Below are 14,317 nucleotides of genomic sequence, written 5' to 3'. Positions count from 1 at the left end.
GCGGGGGTGAGGACGCAGGATCCCTGCCTGCTGTAGGGTCCCCAGGCGTGGGACGGAGTCAGACGAGACATCCTCTTCCTGAGGTTCAGGAGGGTAGGAATTGGTGGCCTCTGGCAAGGGACACAGTATGGGGGAGCCCTGGAGGCTTCCCGGAACGTGGTTGGTGGCGCGGGGTGCCCCCGGGCCACCCCCTCCCTCCCTCCCTCCCAGGGAGGGGACTGGGCTGACAGTAATGCCATTTGTCCTGGCTCTAGGATTAGGCGCGGCTGTGTTAAGTGAGGAGCAGGGAGCCATTACGAGGACACGGCGACCTAAAGCGGAGCGGAGCTGAGCGGCTGCTGCCTGGAGCTCTGGTGGGTCCTGTCATTTTTCTTCCTGGCCTCCCTGCCCCATCTGACCACGGCCTCGTGTTCCCTCCCTCCTGTGCAGTCCTCCGAGGTCTGTCTGATGTGTGTGTGCCCACAGTGTGTTCATGTTCATACCCATGCAGGACGGGGCCTGGGGTGCAGGAGTGGCCCCCAAGCCTGGCCCTGGGGGTCCTGTCTGCATACAGGACCAGACCGCGAGTGCCTCAAGGATCTCCACCACCAGGACTGCCCCAGGGAGACAGCCCAGGGCCGACCTGGCAGACTCCTGACTGAGGAGAAGGAGACTGTGGCTGAGGGGTGGAAAGGACGGGCTCAGCTTCTCTCTGAGCTTCTCCTGACAGCTCAGCAAGTCCACAAATCCACCTGAGGCCAGCAGGTCTGGGAGTTAAAGATTTACCACAGGCCCTGGGGGAGCTGGCATGGTGAGGTCCCAGGGTGCTCCGACGTTACCTTCGTGGCTTCAGTCCTGTCTAGATGGTGAGGATATGGCTTGTCAAAGTCAAAAGGCTGCTGCAGACTTTCTATGTTTGTTCTTTGTTTTGGCTGTGCCAGGTCTTCATTGGGGCATGTGGGATCTAGTTCCGTGACCAGGGATCAAACCTGGGCCCCCTGCATTGGGAGCATGGAGTCTTAGCCTCTGGACCACTAGGGAAGTCCCTCTATGTTCTTAACTTGACTTTTGGGGAGGGAGTTGTTCACAATCTCTGTGAGTTTGTATGGAATGTGGCATCTGTCTGCGAAGAGTCTGCTGACAGCCTTCATGAGATTCTCAAAGGGTGCTGTAACCCCCAGAGGTCACAAACTTCTGATCTAATCTGTACCCCTTGTTTTCCAGTTGAGGAACAGGCTCAGAGAAGGGAAGGTATTGCCCGGAGGGAGCCGGTGGACACACTGGGATGCTGATGGTACTCCAGGCCCATGTGGAGTTTCCTTCCGCCTCCAGGAGTTGGAGGCCCCCATCCCATCCCGAGTACACATGTTTCTCAGGATCTGTCCAGGGGTCATATGGCAACCTGAGATGGGCAAGAGGTGGAGGGCAGGGGCTGGGGTTGGCCAGTGTTTCCCAGCTCCCCTGCAGGGCTGGCAGACGGGGAGGAGTGAATAATGGTAAACTTTGTGTACTTCTTGAAAGAAAACGACGAATAACTGAGATCACGGTTGGGCACTGCTTGCCGTGGTATCTGTTGTGTAGCAGACCTGTGAGGCATGCTGGTCCCCATGATCCTTCGAGTTGGCCTCGTTAACTCGGATCTCCTGTTTCTGACCCTCACCACCCAGCTCTCCCCTTCCTCAACATGAGGCCTCTGCCTGGGGCATGGAGGCAGCCTCCCTGTCTCATGTTGTGGGGTCTCTGCCTGTCTGGGATGGGGCAGGGGATGGTCAGCACCCTCAGGCTGAGGTCCTGCCTCTCTGGGGACCTGTGGTGCCTCATCTGTCCATGAAGGAATGCTTTCCCGTTACTAGGGATGCCGATCAGCCTGCATTGAGGCAACTGGGGCCAGTCACCTGCAGGGACAGGAACCTACCCGTCCCTGGGTAGGTTCTGGGCTGCAGACCTAGTTTAGGAATGGTGTGGAGTGCTGGGCAGCTGCACAGAGGCTGGGGCTCCAAATGGGCCGGCTTGGGGTAGTCCTAGCTCTGTCCTTGCCCAGCTGTGTGACCTTGAGTCAGTTGCTTCATCCCCTCTCTGAGCATAGATTTCCCCTCTGTGAAGTGCACGTATCAGTGACACCACCTCTCAGGGTGTGAGGATTGGGTGTGATGAATCAGGAGAAGCCAGCGTCTGGCTGGCAAGGTACCAGGAGTTCAGTCAGTGCCGGCTGCCATCAGCGAGGGAGGTTAGGATATTTGCAAAGAAATATCTTACTGTTTGTTCCCCCCACCCCCACCCCCAAGTGCCAGTGATCCAAGCCTGAGAGAAATAACTGGGAATGAATTTGACTGCATAGATGGATTTGGGCGTTGGGTGGAGAGAGCCCTATTTTGAGGAGCTCTGGGGGCTAATGAAGGGCTTGCTCCGTGAGGGTCCTGCCCGCCTTGGTTTGCCTGAGAGCTCCAGTGGGGCCAGAGGGCAGAGGTCCTGCGCCCTCTCACTCCCCACTTTGCCGCCCTGCCGTCTTGTTTGTTTGCTCAGTAAACCCCGTTTTCAGAGCTGGTGCAAAGGTACACTCTCAACTTAGGCCTTGCTGGAAGAAAGACAAATTCTGAACAAGTAGGGGTTGTCGGTTCTTGAGAGTTTTGTTGGGCATTCTCCTCCCGGGAACCCAGCACAGACCCCAGGTTGGGAGCCAGGGAGTGAACTAGTGCTTTATGGTCTGTTTGCTTGTTGATTGATGCATGATTTGTGGGTCTGCTCGCAGGCAGGATTGTGAGAGGCTGCTTTTGATGTTAAAACACACGTAAGATGCCTGAAAACAAAAACAGAAAGTGCAGCATTTGAAGGGAACAGAGGACGGGGTGTGCAGGCGCTGGCCTGTGTCAGCTGTCCTCGGTGGGCTTGGAGGGCACATGCTGCTGAAGGATGGATGGGCTGGGGAGATTCCCAGTTACCACTTGTTAGCAAGCTCCAGACTGCTCTGGGCCTCGGTTTCCTCATCTGTCAAATGAAGGGAATGTTGTTCATAGTGGTATGGTGAGGGGTAAATAATAGCATGTAGTACAGGCATATCATGTCTAATACATGGGAGTTCATGCTTTAATACGTTTAGCTTGGCAGTTCCTTGTAGCAGATTGAAAAAGGGAAAGGTCATTGGCAGGGGCACTTCACTCTTACGTCCCTACCATGGGTGGGTGATCACTTCGCCTTGGAACGCTCTTGGTGAAGTTGGGGCCCAGTGTGCTAGTCTTGATTGCAGCTGACAGCTCTGGCACATCAGTCTGGCCCTGTGTGGTGGGGTACAGGGCGGTAGAGCTCATCCAGGACTTCTGAAATTCAGAGCTGGCGGAATCAACTCTCAGCTGAGGCTGGCCTTGGAGGAGGATGTGTAGGCTTTTTTTGTGGATAAGAAAATGGGCCAAGGCAGGTGGGGGTGGGGCAGGCCTGGTAGTGCAACCCGAGGTGGTCCTTTCATCTCTCTGGGCCTCCTTGTCCCCTTGTGCTCACTGCAGGGTGGGCCATATACTCTGCAATCCTGAAACCCTTCAGCCAGACTGCCGACCGTCTCTTGGTGGCAGCTGTGGACTCCAGGGTGATGGATAGGCAGCCCTTTGGCCCCCAGCCAGGCGGCGCTGCGGGGCTGTGGGGGATGGGGCGGGCCGCAGATTCCAGCAGAGGAAGGGATTTGCTTCTGGTCTCGGCCTCCCAAGGGTGTGATTGTGCCAGAGAAACTCCTGCACAGCTGGGAAGCAAATGTGAAGGATTTTCTTTGCTATACACATGGTGGGTGGGGCAGGCTGGGGCTGGGTAGCTGGTGGAGCAGGGTGATTGTGGGGTGCGGCTGGGTAATGGGTGGTGGTGTGACTGTGCTGGGGGTGTGACAGGCTGGGAGGGGCCAAGTCAGCTGTGGGGAATGGCCCTGGGATTGCATGTGGGGCTCCCAGTGCCCAGCCAGCAGCCACTCCTCCTCCCTGAGGCTGAATGCCCATTCACACACTTTTGAGCATGTTTGCAGGGCTCTCCCCACACTTATTCTCAACTCTCCACCCCATCCTTGTGCCTGTGGCCCGGAGGCCTGGGTTGATCCATTTGAACATCTCAGCACCATGTAAGTTTGCTTGTCCATTCATGTGCCTGTGAGTGTGGAGGAAGTAGGGGGCATGGTCAGGAGTGACCCAGGCAGGAAATAAAATCTGGGCTGGGTGAGCATGCGGGGCTCTGGGTACCGGCCTCCATTCAGCCCACAACAGCAGCACGCCAGAGACCTAGGACCTTGGAGCCCAAAGGCCTGCACCTTCAGTGCCCAGTGCCCTGCTTGGTACCTGGCGGGGCTCAGTAGGAACAGAGTGAGGAAACAGGGAGTGGGTCATCTGCTTGTTCCCGACTCCCAGTGTGCGCCCAAACCTGACCTCTCTTCTGTTTCTGGGTCCACTATCAATTTGATGTGTGGTCTTTGGCCAGTTCCTTCTTGAGTCTCAGTTTCCAAATCCATTAAGTGAATAATCATCTTGTTAGCCTGTAATCACCATGTGCCAGGCACTGAGCAGTTTTACACAGATCATCTCTCTCAGTCTTGGCAATAGCCCTGCAAGATAAATAAGTAGTATAAACCCCATTTTACGCTGGGGAAACTGAGACTCAGAGAGGTGGAGAGATTTGCACAGAGACCTTTAACAAGGATGCTGGCAGCTCCCGCATCACTGCCCCTCGGATGTTTGGGACGACACAGCATGAAGCATAGCGCTCTTCACAGGAGGCCTGCTGCACGTGGAGGCGGCGAGTGCCGGGGAGCTGGGTGGTTAGGTGCACTTCACCATGAAAGGCTCAGGGAGCTCTTGGTCTCACTCCAGAGCCCACCTGTCCATCCAGGGCAGAGCTCGACCTCCTCCCCAGTCCTCCTCTCTAGACAGCTTGGTTTCTAAGAAGTTCCTGGTAGCCTCTGCCTCTTTTCTCTTTGGGTCCTAGAGAAGATTCTGGGGGCACCTGAGCATTTTGGAATCGAGGGTGGGGTCATGAGTGACTTTCAACAGAGCAGTGGCCACAGTTACCGTGATATTTCCAGAAAGTGCAGTGTTGCCATGGCATCTCCATGACAACCAGAGCATCTCATTCATTATCCCCAGCACCTTGGCAGGGAAAGCTGGGCCTAGGGCTGAAAGAGCACAGTGGAGGCTTGGTTGAGGGCTTGGTAGCTGAGGCCCCCTCATGCGCTCCCCTATCCCTGCCAAGATTCCCCTGTAGGCTCTGGAGCCATCACCATTTCATGGGGTTTGGGTTCAGATTTCATTTCTGCCACTGACTAGCTGTGTGGTTTAAGTGGCTTAACATCTCTGAGCCTTATTTTCTGCAACTGTAAAGGTGAATGACAGTATTAGTTGTAAGGATTAATTGAGATAAAGTATGTAAAAGTGCTTAGCACAGTGCCAGGCACAGGTCATAAGTTCCAGTCCTGCCCCCATCTGCAGGCTCCAGGGTACAGAGCCATGTGTAGAAACACTCAAGTCTGCTCCGCCTGGACTACATGCACGGGTGTGCTCGGGTTGGTGTGTGTGTGTGCACTTAGTGCTTAATTGCTCAGTTGTGTTCCATTCTTTGCATCCCTTTGTTGCTTTTTACTTTTTATTTATTATTTTATTTTTGGCTGTGCCGGATCTTTGTTGCTGTGTGTGTTTTTCTCTGGTTGTGGTATGAGGGCTTCTCATTGTAGTGACTTATCTTGTTGTGGAGCATGGGCTTTAGGGCTTGCAGGCTTCAGTAGCTGAGGCATGTCGGCTCAATTGTTGTGGCTCCCTGGCTCTAGAGCACAGGCTCAATAGTTGTGGCACACAGGCTTAGTTGCCCTGACTGTGGGATATTCCCAGATCAGGGATCGAACCTGTGTCTCCTCCATTGGCAGGTGGATTCTTTACCACTGAGCCACCAGAGAAGCTCTCTTTGTGACCCAGTGGACTGTAACCCACCAGGCTTCTCTGTCCATGGGATTTTCAGGCAAGAATACTGAGTGGATTACCATTTGCTTCTCTGGGATCTCCTGTGACTCCTGCATTGTAGGTAGATTCTTTACCTGTTGAGCCATCAGGGAGCTAAATGAGGGAGGGAGGTCAGCTATGGGACTGTGTTCACCCACCTGAGGCTGGAGCCTGAAGTATAAGATACAAAGGTAGCCAGTGGGTGTGCATGCCCCGTGCTGAGTTCAGCCATTCAGTCATATCCAACTCTTTGTGACTCCATGGACTGTAGCCGTTCAGGCTCCTCTGTCTATGGGATTTCCCAGGCAAGAGTACTGGAGTGGGTTGCCATTTCCACAGGCCTAGTGTCACTAAAAACGTGTGTGTGTGTGTTTTTAATGGACTTTTTGTTTTTTATTTTGCCGCACCACGCAGCATGTGGGATCTTAGTTCATCAACCAGGGATTGAAACTGCAGAGTCTTAATCACTGAACTGCCAGGGAAGTCCCTCAAATGTGCTCTTTTTCAGGAAGTTGGAAGTTTTTTTTTTTTGCCAGTAAACAACTTAGTCTTCTATTTGCCTAAGGCCAGCTGTTGTAGGCACTGAGGCCCCAAGACTTCCAGAAGGGATGGGGGGGGCGGTGGCGAGCCATCCTGCCTCCCAGCTGCTGCCTGCCCCATCCTATTCCTGCAGGAGATGGGAGAGTAGATGAAGTGTACCCTTTCGCCATCAAGTATCTCCTCAATTTTGTGTGTGTGTCAGTAGCTCAGTCGTGTCCGACTCTGCCACCCCATGGACTATAGCCCATCAGGCTCCTCTGTCCAAGGGATCTCCAGGCAAGAGTAGTGGGGTGGGTTGCCATTTCCTTCTCCAAGAAGTTGTAAGTTCTGACTTTTATATGAAATCTCCTGATTTTAAGATGCTGATAGCTAGTCTCAAAAAAAAATGCTGTCAAAGAATTTTGCATCCTGTTTTGGCTGGAGGGTCCTGGTTCTCAGCTTCTATGCTATAGAGTAGGAATGGGGCGGGAGCCTGAGGAATGGGATGTGGGGGCAGGAAAGGGGTTGGTGGGTGGAGATGACTTCAGAGACATGATGATATTGGAACTGGGGTCTTGAAGGATGAGTAAGTGTCCCAAGGGGTAGGGGAAGACATTCCAAGCAATGGGAACTTCATTAACAAAGGCTTAGATGCATGACCAAGACTGGTGACTGGTTGGGCGAGGCTGGAGTTTAGGAAAATGGCTGGTGATGTCGGCAAGGCCCAGGCAGGCCCAGGGCGGGAGGGAAGTGTTGAGGCCTCAGCCCCTAGATGTCCTTGAGGCCTGCTCAGCTCCACGGAAGTTTGAAACCTCTGTTTGGCATCCCTTGAGCCACAGGGGTGCAGGAATTCAGGCAGGTATGGGGGGCCTTGAATGGCTGGTGCTGGGCCCTTGCAGTAGGGGCCGCACCGGAGGGCCCTGTAGCCAGCTCGATGGTGGTCCGCGATTTGCCAGCTGTCAGCCTTCTCTGGGGCCAGGGGCTAGCTGGTCACTCTCTTTCCCCCTTGACCCTCTCCTGGGCTTGAGCTTTGCATGGCCTTCTCTCTAGCCTTCTGACTTCTATATGGCCTCTGCTCATCCATCCAGTTCCCCGGCAAGGCATGGCTCCTGAAAGTGGGGATTTGGGATTCCAAGGGCTGTTAGAGACTTAGAGAGTGCCCAGAGCTTGACGGTGCTTTGTGGGCTCAGGTGTTACCCCCGTTATGAGTACGTTAAATAGGAATACATGAAAACAGCAGCTGGGCCTTCCTCAGGGTTGTGTGCCAGGCATGACACTTCCTATGTATCCACTCATTTAATTTTCACAACTTCGGAAAGTATGTCAAGTTTTCCAGTTTTACAGATTAGGAAGCTGGGGGCACTTAAAGAATTTGCCCAAGATTACACAATTACTGGGTGGTAGGGCTTGGGTTTGAACGAAGCTGCCTAGCTCTAGTCTGCCCATGTAACCTTTAGGCTCTATTGACCTAGGGCTTTAGGGAGTCGGAGGCAGTGGGTTTGGACTATGAAATTGTTACAACATTTCCCAGCGTACGTGCATTTTTTTTTTTAAATAGGGAAATGTCTGATTCCCACAGGGGTCGGTGACCCCAAGACGCCTGAGACTGCTGGTTGTGTCATTAGCACACATGTTGAAAGGCTGTTAATGCAACAGGCTGAAGGCCGGTGGCCAGAGCACCCAGGCCAGCAGGGGCCATGGGTTTAGATGACCTGAGTAGGCAGGTGCCTCCCCACCCACTGTGCTCCTGTCCTGGCCCTGGGCCAAGGGGTGGGGCTCGCTGTGGCTGCAGGGCAGAGGGCTGCCCTTATCAGAGGGGAACGGGACTTGGGTACACCCTGGGAATAAGCTGGGCCAGTCGCCTCAGCTCTCTTGGCCGCACCCAGGAAGCCTGTCCCGCCTTGCCCTGCCCTCAGCTGGAATTGCAGGGACTCCCTGGAAAGCTCTGTCTGTTCCCTTACGCCTAAGCTGTGCTATGCATCCCTCCCTCTCCCTACTCTGGGCCAACCCTTGCCTCGCTTTCTGGCCAGTTCAGGTACCACTTCCTTCAAGGAGCCTGCCTTGATCCTCCCCCTCCTCCTCCAGGGGGATTAAGTGCCCTCAGATGCCCACCCTCCTCCCACTGCCACACTCCCTGCATCGTTGGCGCCTGCTTTCTTGGCTTCGTTGGGTTCCCTGAGATGCTGGTACATCGTAAGAGACTGAGCTGTAGAACATCAGAGGTGGGAAAGTCCCCAGACATCATCTGGTCCCGGCCCCTCGCTGACCGACAGGAAGCCCAGAAAGGGGCAGAGTGTGCCTGAGGCCACACAGCACGTTATGGCAGAACTGGGAGCAGACCCAGCAGCTAAGACACGTCCTCATTTCATACCCCTGCCTCTTTGCTGAGCACATCTTTTAAAAATATTTGTTTTCACCTATTCACAAGATAACAAATGATTATTATACAAAATCTAGGAAACAAAGGAAAAGAAAAGTCAGAGATAATTGTTACTGTTTTTTGTTTTGATTTTTGGATTTAGTACCAGTTTCTGGCTTAGGCGTAAAATTTTTCACAAAAAATAAGACAGTATGGTCTTATAAAAATGTTTTCTACTTTAACAATATATATGGTAATTATATTTCTGTGTCAGTAAATGTCCTCCTTCAGCATACTGTAAATGGCTGCCTGGGATTCCATCACATGCTTGCATTATAATTGCTAAAGACAGCCCCCTATTGTTGGGCATTTGCTATTATAAACAACACTCTATGCTATTATACAGAACGGGATTCGTTTTCTTGTGGGGAAATCTTTGCACACTTCTGCAATTACTACCTCTAGGATGAGTTCCTAGAAGTACAGCTGTAGGGTCTCTGGTAGACTGTACCCATGCTGAGCAGACCATGTAGTCTGGGGGCTGGGAGCGGTTTTGAGGATCTTCATCCCTGCCTCTGGGTCTGAGACTCACATTCCCCTCCTGGCTGTGCCAGCCCAGTCCCTCACACCTCCTGCCCTCCCGTCCTGCAGGGGAGCTCTCCTGCCAGCTTTCAGCAGATGCCTCCACTCAGGTTTAAGGGAGACTAGAGGGCCGTGGTCGGGGTGCTGTTTGGGTGAGGATGTTGAGTGAGCTTGGGATCCTCAAGGCAGGGGGGTTTGGTCACCTGCTATGCTGGGCTGGTGTGTGCCACTGTGGGCTTGTGCCCTGAGGATGAGAGATGCCTGTTGTATTTGGGGCAGATAGCGACAGCTGCTGTTTCTTACGTGTGGCTTACGCTGTCCTCCTCCAGTAGGTTTCCTCAGTCACCCTCGGCCCCAGCCCGGTGCAGCAGGCCTGGTGATTTCACACGTGAGATCGCTGATGCTTGAGAGGGCCTTCTAGCACAGCCAAGCCGCTGATGCCTCACAGCCTAAGTCTGAATCCTGGTCTGAGCCTTAGGCTTTAATCTGTCAGATGGCGCTGCTGGGTGCATTCCGAGAGAGAAATGGATGGGAAGCACGCGGGTAAGGGAGTGGGGGGAACGCGGCGTTGGGTCGTGATTTAGAATTCCACCTCTAGCTGCCAGGCCTTGTGAACGCTTATCGTCCCACTTCATTCTTCCTGCTTCTGGAGTCTTCTTGGTGCACTCTTGGACTCTGTAATCATGATAAACAGCATCTATCACTGTAGACACCATATGCAGGTCACTGGTCAGCGTGATGTATATATCATGGGACGAAACTTCCCAGCCTCTGGTGAGGCAGGTACTGTTGTTAACACATGGAGAGACTGAGGCTCAGAGAGATGAAGAAGCTTGCCCCGAAGCATGCACCCAGGTCGAGCAGCAGTAGTTAAACTCGGGCCGGCCTAGATCAGGTCCTGTGGGTCCACAGTCGGTGGAGCCCCGCAGGGCCCACACTCTGGCTTTCCACCTTCTGATTCTCCTTCTCTCTCCACAGCCTTGGCCCCGGGGGCCCCACTGAGCGAGCGGCATGCGGCGCCCCCAGGCCTGCCCAGCATCCTTCTGCCCGCTGCCCAGCACCCCCAGGAGGCCCTGACGCCCTGGGGCACTTCTGCTGTGCACAGGACCACGTGGGGGTTTGCCATGGTGACATAAAGGGGTGCGGAGGAAGGAAGGAGCGCAACCAGCCGTGGACTGCGCCCCTGGCTGGGAGGAAGGGCCAGGGCCCGGATCCTCCTCTCCCCTGCCCACTGCGGGCCTCACTCACTGAGTCTCTGTGAATCTCTTGGCGGTGGACAACTCGGGCGTTTCCTCCTGCGTGGGGCCTAGGGGCAGGCCGGGGCCCTGGTGGCCACGGTCTCGGGGGCCAGGATGCCCGCCCTGGCGCGCCTCCGCAGGTTGTGTCGTCACGTGTCCCCGCAGGCCGTCCTTTTCCTGCTGTTCGCCTTCTGCCTGTTCAGCGTTTTTGTCTCGGCCTACTACCTTTATGGCTGGAAGCGGGGCCTGGAGCCCTCCGCGGACGCCCCCGAGCCTGACTGTGGGGACCCTCCTCCTGTGGCCCCCAGCCGCCTGCTGCCGCTCAAGCCCATCCAGGCAGCCACCCCTTCCCGCACGGACCCGTTGGTGCTGGTGTTCGTGGAGAGCCTCTACTCACAGCTGGGCCAGGAGGTGGTGGCCATCCTGGAGTCCAGCCGCTTCAAGTACCGCACGGAGATTGCACCGGGCAAGGGCGACATGCCCACACTCACCGACAAGGGTCGCGGCCGCTTCGCCCTCATCATCTATGAGAACATCCTTAAGTACGTCAACCTGGATGCCTGGAACCGGGAGCTGCTGGACAAGTACTGCGTGGCCTACGGCGTGGGCATCATTGGCTTCTTCAAGGTATGCGGGGAGCGGGTCCGAGCAGTGAGGGGCTCCAGCCGAGCTCGATTCTCATCCCACACTCGCTGGCTGAGTTCCTGACCTTCCCACCTGTACAGTGGGTGTAATGACAGCACTTCCTCCCAGCTTGTTGGTCGTGAAGGGTGAGCGGGTGAGTGTAGGTAAGGTGCTTGGGGTACATGGTGCCTCGTGTCTGATAGGTGCCTTTTAAGTATTAGCTTTATTAGGAGCATTGCCTGCCTTACACAGGCCTTGCATGCTGCTGGCCCATTCTTAAGAGTGACCCTAGGGATGGGTGCAAAGGAGAAGAGCATGTGCTCTGCTGGGTTATTCAAAACCTGTCACGGCAGTTCTCCCAAGGGCGGGGCTATGTCCCTGTTTTGTAGATGGGCAAACCAAAGCTCAGGAGGGTAAAGTTAGGTTACAGGAGGCCGTGCTGCCTGTAAGTGAGAGGCAAGCCTTTCCTCTTGGCTGTGGAGGGGTATATGGAGTTCATGCAGCCCTTGAACCAGAGCCATTTTGCATTGGAAGAAGGAAGGAAAAGAAATCCCAGAGGACAGGTGAGCTGCTCTGGACTTGGTGGGGTACCTGGAGCAACTGCTGGGACCACGGTCCTTTCTGAAATTGTCATGGAGAAGCTGTCCTTGGGGAGGAGGTTGGGGACAACAGGGTGGGAGACCCAGAGGCTCTGGTCAGAGAACCCTGAACTGCAAGGTGGGTGCCTGGGACTAGCTGGGTGCTTGGGGGTGTCTCTTCCTCCATTCAACAAATATTTACGGAGTGCCTACCATGTTTGAGTTCTTCGGTGGGCACTGGGGACACAGTGGTGATCGAAGTGTGCAAAGTCCCTGCGGTTGTGCTGCTGACATTTCTGTGCAATGGGTGGGGTAGGTGACTAGACAGTGAGCAAATAAACATACCATGTGGCAGGTGGTGATAAGTACACAAAAAAAATAAGCAGGAAAGGGCACGTGGATGATGGATATGGGCAGTGATGCTGGTTTTGATAGACTGGCCAGAGACGTTTTCTTTGATTAAGTGACTGGAAGGGCGTGAGAGGAGCCCATGACTCTGTGCAAAGGGCCTTCCAGGCAGAGGAGACAGTAAACACACAAGTCCCAAGGTCAGCCCTTGTGTGGCGTGAGTGGAGAGAGGAGCAGGAGATGGGTCAGAAGTAGCCCGTGTGCACCGGTGGCTGCTCGTTCGTGCCCAGGCGTTGGTGGCACAGCCACGTCCTGTGCTCTGTGCTGGGAGGACTGTGGTCTAGATGAGGGTGTCTCACGGTATATTCTTTCACACACTAATGGAGTAGGATGCTCTGCCACTAGAAAAGGTTTTGTGGGCCAAGAAATTGAAGGCCCTTAGAAGTCCTGCAGTGGACCAACCTGGTGAGCTTTGTTCCCCAGCTGGCTTGATGACAAAACCCTTTATTTCATGGCTCAGCATCTGGGGAATGCTGGCCTGGTTTATGGCTGGGCAGTGGCGTAGCGTCAGACGGCTGCATTGTCTGCTTTCCCTTTGCTCCTGGACTCTGTTCCCTTTCCTGCCACGAGCTTCATTATGCTCAATGCAGAGCCCTAGGCCTGAGAAACGTCGGCGTGGCTGACAGCTACTGAGTGCTCAAGCACAGCCACACACATCCTATGCACTTTATGTGAACTGACACATTTGGCACTCATAGACTGTCCTCCAAACCAGGTGGAAGTCATCTTGATTTGAGAGAGAAGGAAACTGAGGCACGGAGGGGCAAAGCAGTGTCCCCACACTCAACACCTCTAATGAGCATAGGCATAGGATTTGAACCTAGGTGATCTGGTTCCACAGACTGTATTCCCAACACTGGGATGGGTCCAGGAGCATTGAAAACCACGTATTTAGTAGCATTTGCACCAGAGGTCACGCCCAGTGCCCAGAGCTCCCCTGGTTTCTGGGGACCAGTCAGTGGACTCTGGTCATTGGGCGCAGTGGGTACAACAGAGCTGGGATCCTCTCAGGCCCTGGTCCCTTGCTATACAGAAGGTGAACATTTGGCCCAGGGAGGGGCAAGGGTATGCTGAGTCTCCTGTGGGGTCTGTGGTCATTCCAGTTCTCCATGCTCTTTCCACCCTTCTGTGTAGGGTGGTTTTCATCAGAGGCCGGTGACTTTCCATTCTGACTGGAGCCATCTGGTGGTCAAGCTGCGTGCTTTTGCTCTTCTGCAAGAAACACGTGCTGCAGGTCAGGAGTTTGGACTCCAGGGGTCTGGAAGCGCTCACTTTCCAATGCCCACAGCACTGGACTCCCTGGTCAGTGGGAGAGCAGGGGCTGGAGAGTCCAGACTGTGGGTCAGCTCTTTCTGTTACTTATAGACAGAGTGACCTTGGGCAGGATATTCAGCTGGTCTATGAAATGGAGCCAGTCACAGCACCCGCCTTTGTTGCGCCACGTTGAAGACAGGACAGTGGACAGAAAGCTCTAGCACAGTGCTTGGTACCCAGAGCCACCCAGGAAATGGCAGCTGGCTTGCCGTGTCATCTTACTCAGCACACACAGCTGGGGGTGGCTCTCTGTCTTGTGGCTCAGCCAACATGTGCCCCTGAAGTCCCTGAGGGCAGAGTCGGTCTTCATCAGTAGCCCTGTTTTCCTGGCTGAGCCTGGAAGCTCCAGGTTCTCCCGGGTTGAGCACATCCTGACAGAGGCCTGACAAGGGCCACTAATGCTTTCTGTGCACGCTTGTGTGTGTGTGTGTTAAGTTACCTCAGTCGTGTCTGACTCTTTACGACCCCATGGACTGTAGCCTGCCAGGCTCCTCTGTCCATGGGGATTCTCCAGGTAAGAAGACTATAGTGGGTTGCCACGTGCTCCTCCAGGGGACCTTCCAGACCCAGGGATCAAACCCCTACATTGGCAACTGGAGTCTGTCACTAGTGCCACCTAGGAAGCCCTGTTTGTACACTTACTCTGTGCCACACCCTCAGCTCATTGCCCTGCAGGCCTTGTTGTTCAGTTGCTCAGTCATGTCCAACTCTTTGTGACCCTATGGACTGCAGCACGCAGCATGCCAGGCTTCCCTGTCATTC

General features: G+C 54.5%; 1 protein-coding gene across 3 annotated transcripts in view; it reads left to right on the top strand.

Annotated features, from left to right (window-relative positions):
* Nucleotides 1-250: 250 nt before the first annotated feature.
* NDST1 (N-deacetylase and N-sulfotransferase 1) overlaps nucleotides 251-14,317 on the top strand; it is a 63,386-nt gene continuing 49,319 nt past the window's right edge. For all 3 annotated transcript variants that reach the window (XM_040239592.1, XM_040239593.1, XM_040239595.1), the window contains exons 1-2: nucleotides 251-353; nucleotides 10,372-11,258. In XM_040239592.1, the coding sequence (XP_040095526.1) occupies nucleotides 10,746-11,258 (513 nt within the window). In that variant the 5' untranslated portion in view covers nucleotides 251-353; nucleotides 10,372-10,745. The remainder of the gene's footprint in view (nucleotides 354-10,371; nucleotides 11,259-14,317) is intronic.

The sequence above is a fragment of the Oryx dammah genome, unplaced genomic scaffold (assembly GCF_014754425.2).
Source record: "Oryx dammah isolate SB20612 unplaced genomic scaffold, SCBI_Odam_1.1 HiC_scaffold_5, whole genome shotgun sequence".
Taxonomy (NCBI): Eukaryota; Metazoa; Chordata; class Mammalia; order Artiodactyla; family Bovidae; genus Oryx; species Oryx dammah.
Note: the sequence above shows the minus strand (reverse complement) of the source record. Positions and strands in the feature narration are given on the sequence as shown.